Below are 6,213 nucleotides of genomic sequence, written 5' to 3'. Positions count from 1 at the left end.
AAGATGCCGTTTGAGATGCGATGGTTTCATGGACTCATTGCTCAGAACGTCCCCGCATACAACACACTGCGGCCTGGGCAGCTCCTCTGTCCCGCTCCAGATTAATCCCAGTTTTATGTATTTTTCGTCAGACTTCCTCCTCACTGGTTTCTGCCGTTTGCTAGCAGTTCTGGGGCTGGTTTTGCCACTGTCGTTAGCATCTGCGCTCGGCTCACACACGTCCTCTTCAGTTCTCCCTCTCTCCTGATCCACGCTCCCATTCGCGGATTTAAGCCACGACAGTAATTTTGTCGTACTCGTCATAATTAGCAAAGCCACCTCCACCTTTACCCATAACAGCCTAGTCTACCAATAGCGGATAACCGTCTGTCAGCGGAACCGGCGGGAATGCGTACCGTACGTACGCTACGTATGGCTACCCAGAAGCACTTGCAAACTTTTTTAAATTATTAACTTAATTTGTATTTCCTTTCATTTTCTTGTCATCGGTTGATAAGATATTTTCATCCATTCGGATATTATGGATAGTATTTCACTTTTTTTTTTAATTTTTATTTAATTAAGTGATTCTTTGGCGTACCACTAGAATGGAGCCCGCGTACCACAGTTTGAGAATCTCTGCCTTAGAATATTCTTCAAAGCAGAAAGGAAGCTAGTGAAGGAAAAACTATCAGACATTTGACCTTGACCCTGCTTGGATAACTCCGAAATCTAAATCAGTTCATCTGCTACTGATGATGATTCCAAATAAATCCTAAAAACAGCCAACCAGTCATTTTTAAAATAGATATCGCACTGACAAACTCAGATGAACAGAAATCCCAAAAAATGGAAACTAATGGAGGTTTACGGTTAGTTTTAATTCGTAAAAATGGAGGTCAGCGTTTTAAGAATCTTAATCCCTGCATTTCAAGATCTTCAGTGCAACTAGAATATTTAAAACATCATAATCTCAAGCAAAAAAGTATTACGCTGAGATTTTAATGAAAAGTAGAACCTTGAGTTAGAGGAACATTCATGGAGAAACTGCATTCGCTGGACCTTCAAGACTGCTGTTGTTTCTCGAACAGTGCATTTACTTTTGTTCATACTTTCTTGAATATCAAATCAAAATCACATAACAGGAATCAGTTTTTCCTGAATTGATTTCTGATGTTTGATGTTTGGTTAGCGCTGTCGCCTCACAGCAAGAAGGTTCTGGGTTCGAGCCCCGTGGCCGGCGAGGGCCTTTCTGTGCGGAGTTTGCATGTTCTCCCCGTGTCCGCGTGGGTTTCCTCCGGGTGCTCCGGTTTCCCCCACAGTCCAAAGACATGCAGGTTAGGTTAACTGGTGACTCTAAATTGAGCGTAGGTGTGAATGTGAGTGTGAATGGTTGTCTGTGTCTATGTGTCAGCCCTGTGATGACCTGGCGACTTGTCCAGGGTGTACCCCGCCTTTCGCCCGTAGTCAGCTGGGATAGGATCCAGCTCGCCTGCAACCCTGTAGAACAGGATAAAGCGGCTACAGATAATGGATGGATGGATGGATGTTTGATCAAACACTCATTAACCATCAGTTAGTTGATTAGAAGAAAAATCAACATCATAACCAGCATGTGTTGCGTGTGTTCATTTGGCGAGCGTTTAAACACCATCTCTTCTCCGTTTCATGTTGTTTGATGAGAAACCTGACGACCTGCTACACAAACACACCTCTCCTTATCACTCAGAGTTGTCAGGAGGGATTTATCACGCTGGGTTTGATGAAAAATACCTCAGCGCTGGTGTCGTTTTAGCTTTACTGAGACTAACAGCTAAATTCAAACATGAGATTAAAACCAGATTAAAGTCTAATGTTTGGAAAAGCCATTCTAATACTCTTACCATCACTTCCGGTGAACAAAGCGACGTGATTAACTAATTAAACCATGTGATTCAATTAGACGCATCCTCTTGGCTCTACTGACTTTCCAGACCTTTCCAGACCTCTCAAGCAGAGATATAGCCATAACGAGAAAACACAGCGTCGTCTTTCACTACAAACCTGCAAATAAAGCTGGATAATGATGTGCCGCATGGACCATAAGATCATGTTCACATTGATTGGAAAGTGAATTAGCGACTTCTAAATCATGTGATCAAATGAGACACATCCTGTTGGATAAAAATCAGGAAACTCATGGATTACACTTGAAATTCAACAACGTGAGCACAAAGTAATGGAATGTATCACTGGGACAAAGGTTTCAGCTGAATGTAGCTGTAAAATATTTGCTATAATAAACTGAAAAGTAAATGTATTTGTACCATGAAGCAGATGTTTTTGCTTAAGGTGTTTACTTCTAAAAGCAGCAAGCTTTCGTCCAAATTCTGATGTCATATATGATTTTTGGCCTAGAATACACATTTCCTCTGATAGCATGCTTTTAATCATGAACATCTAACACTGGCCCGTAGCCAGGGGGATCGGAGGGTTCGTTCGATCCCCCCCCCCGCGACACCGCCCCCCCCGCCCCCCCCCCCCCGGACACACACGCCCCTCAAGATTACTCAAGATTTATTCATTTGTTCATGTCCGATGAATATACATTGATTCACATTTAAATTTACAATATCAAATCCAGACTAATCAAAAAAGAAAAGTAGACTAAGTGAGGACGAGTTAGAAAAACGGGTTCATTTCTCCTATGTTTATGTTTACACGTTTTGTTCAGACTGCTTTACACCCCAATCTAGTGGGTGGCGGTAATGCCCCCATTAGACCCCTTTCACTGACGTCACCCGAAACCGGAAGTAAACAAACCCTGCGCCATATTGGAAGACCAGCAAACTCGTGATTAGGGGGAAATAACGGCAGCGCGCGGTATGTGAACCCACGAGGCACTTGGTTCATCAAAAACCTACAATGGTAAACTTTTGTGCTGTGTTAGGGTTCTAACAAAGCTGATGGGAAAGGTGAAAAGAAGTCTTTCTACAGAATACCAGCTGTGATTGAGACACAAGGGGAGCAAACCAAGGAGCTTTCTGCCGGGAGACAGAGAGAGGATTTAGCTGCTTTATGCAGAGCGGATCTGAATACTTCAAGTCTATTTTGTTACTGGTAAGTCACTAGGCTAGAGTGTTGTAGAACATTTTTTTTAAATGTTTACTGAATAAAAACATCCTTAATTTTATCAAATATACTCTACTCTATATTTCATTTCTTTCTTTTGTTTTAATTTTCCTCCCTCCATCCCTCTTTGGATTTTAAATATAGTTTTTCCCCATGTCCAAATAATTCAAATATATATAAATAAACAGATAAGTAGTAAATTAAAAATAAATTATGAAATAAAAAAAATCCATTCTCCCTTGCCCCGAGTCTTATCATATGGGTCAAACCCATCAATCACAGCCAGTTTCTCCACATACAGTGCCCTTTCTGCAGCTGGTAATGTACTCACATAACCAGAATTATCAGCCATCGTGTCACTTTACTCTCGCTCGTACTTTGTTTTATATTGTGAGTATGTATGTATGCATGTACTTAGTCTTCCAATATGGCGCCCTAGCACAATCTCGCGGTACGGTGACGTCACGCAGTAGCCCTATATAAAAGAAGATAAAGACAGAAAACGCAAGAAATCTGCTGCTACTTTGTCCCAAAATATTGGCGCCATGTTCCAAAAAAGGGCCAAAATGGGTAAGGTGCTGAGTGCAGGACTTTGTTTTTCTTTTGTTTACAACAGTAGTGGTAGATCGATCTGTCAGAGTGATCAGTGGGGGTGGGGGTAGCATCAGCCCGTCCGTCAGTCTATGTGTGTCAGTGACACGCACGCACAGAGATGAGTTAGGTGGCTCGATGGCTAGGTACTAGTAGCGTCGGACCTGGGGCTGCTTTTATTTTTTTTTCAGCTTGGGAAATCGGAGCTGTGGTGTGGTGTGAAGACAGTAAAATGCGAGACTTTAAGAGCATGTGTTTTTCAGTCGTCATGGTAACATGGCATCATGGTAACATGACGCCCTGTCAGTGGTTTGGCATTTGGATCAGAGTGAAAAGAAACGTGTGCACTAGCTGAAAAATGAAAATGTTCAGACCAGTGTGTGTGAAAACACCCACTGTTGCTGCATTTGGGCATTTTTAAATCAATTGTCCTTATAGGGCTGTGCGATATTATTTCAATCTCAGGATTACTTGAAACATTTATCTCAGTTAGAAATTATTGTTGTTTTTATGCTAAAGCATGGGCAGATCAGGAGTGTTCTGATGCCATAAACAACAACTGAAGTGAGCAACAAAGACAGACAACAGACGGACAATGAAGGAGAGCAACAACAGACGGACAATGAAGGAGAGCAACAACAGACGGGCAATGAAGGAGAGCAACAACAGACGGGCAATGAAGGAGAGCAACAACAGACGGACAATGAAGGAGAGCAACAACAGACGGGCAATGGAGGAGAGCAACAACAGACGGGCAATGGAGGAGAGCAACAACAGACGGGCAATGGAGGAGAGCAACAACAGACGGGCAATGGAGGAGAGCAACAACAGACGGGCAATGGAGGAGAGCAACAACAGACGGGCAATGGAGGAGAGCAACAACAGACGGGCAATGGAGGAGAGCAACAACAGACGGGCAGTGGAGGAGAGCAACAACAGATGGGCAGTGGAGGAGAGCAACAACAGACGGGCAATGGAGGAGAGCAACAACAGACGGGCAATGGAGGAGAGCAACAACAGACGGGCAATGGAGGAGAGCAACAACAGACGGGCAATGGAGGAGAGCAACAACAGACGGGCAATGGAGGAGAGCAACAACAGACGGGCAATGGAGGAGAGCAACAACAGACGGGCAATGGAGGAGAGCAACAACAGACGGGCAATGGAGGAGAGCAACAACAGACGGGCAATGGAGGAGAGCAACAACAGACGGGCAATGGAGGAGAGCAACAACAGACGGGCAATGGAGGAGAGCAACAACAGATGGGCAATGGAGGAGAGCAACAACAGACGGGCAATGGAGGAGAGCAACAACAGACGGGCAATGGAGGAGAGCAACAACAGACGGGCAATGGAGGAGAGCAACAACAGAGACAGACAATGAAGGAGAACAACAACAGACAACTGAGGTGAGCAACAGAGACAGACAATGAAGTCACAGCAAAGTTGTAGGAAGATAACAATAATAAGTTAGACAACAGAGAACTAAAGGCCAATTTATGCTGACAACCCAGTCCTCGCAGATAGCGTCGCAGACAGTGTCTGCGTAGCCCCCCCACCTTCGCAGACGCTCTGCGCGCACCTCCCAAAAATTGTGACCACCGCAGAAGCCTCGCAGACAGCGCCGCAGACAAGAGGGCTCTGATTGGTTCACCCTACATCCGCTGTACACGCACTTCCGCTTCCCTACTTTCCCGGTTTGGTTTGTTTTCACGACCGGCATTTTTAAAAACACGAGCGAAGATGGAGCAGCATGAAGAGCGGTTGATTGAGGAAGTACGGACATCTATACGACTCCAGTTCTAGTCATTATAAAAAAAAAGTTCGTCATTATAAGTAACCGGAGGATAAACACTCCACTAACCACACCCACCAACTACTCCTAGCGACTTCGCGCCCCCTTGCGTTGTGCCGGTGAATAACATCGCGCACGCCTTTACTCCCCGCTCAACAATAAATTACAACTGTCTGCGAAAGCCTTGACGCAAGAGCATGCAGAGGCCTTTATAACGAATAAAAAAAATGTCTAAATTAGAAGATTTGAAGTGTGCTCGTGTATTTGGGGGGTACGGGAGTAGGGGGCCAGATGAAGTCCACTTTTGGGGAAAAAAGATCCCCCCCCTCCACAATGCTGGCTACGGGCCTGTAACATGTTTTTGGTGAATGAATAAGTAACCTGTGGGTTTGACAACTCAGTAGTGAAGTCAGTAGTGAACTCAGGAGTGAAGTTAGTAGTGAAGTCGGTAGTGAACTCAGGAGTGACGTCAAGCGTGAACTCAGTAGTGAAGTCAGGAGTGAGCTAGTCCTGAGGTGAGCAGTGAAGTCAGTCATGAAGTCAGGAGTGAGCTCAGTTATGAATTCAGGAGTGAAGACAGTTGTGAACTCAGGAGTGACATCAAGAGTGAAGTCAGCAGTGAAGTCAGGAATGAAGCCAGTAGTGCACTCAGGAGTGAAGTCAGGAGTGACATCAAGAGTGAACTCAGGAGTGACGTCAGGAATGAACTTAGCAGTGAAATCAGGAGTGAGCTCAGG

At 44.6% G+C, this 6,213-nt stretch overlaps 1 protein-coding gene across 1 annotated transcript; it reads left to right on the top strand.

Annotated features, from left to right (window-relative positions):
• Positions 1-871: 871 nt before the first annotated feature.
• LOC132895769 (anti-sigma-I factor RsgI-like) lies at positions 872-5,984 on the top strand. Its single transcript, XM_060936604.1, has 3 exons — positions 872-877; positions 4,405-5,029; positions 5,878-5,984. Exons 1-3 carry the CDS (start codon positions 872-874, stop codon positions 5,982-5,984), a joined length of 738 nt encoding a protein of 245 aa, XP_060792587.1.
• Positions 5,985-6,213: the final 229 nt, after the last annotated feature.

This window comes from Neoarius graeffei, chromosome 12, assembly GCF_027579695.1.
Source record: "Neoarius graeffei isolate fNeoGra1 chromosome 12, fNeoGra1.pri, whole genome shotgun sequence".
Taxonomy (NCBI): Eukaryota; Metazoa; Chordata; class Actinopteri; order Siluriformes; family Ariidae; genus Neoarius; species Neoarius graeffei.
Note: the sequence above shows the minus strand (reverse complement) of the source record. Positions and strands in the feature narration are given on the sequence as shown.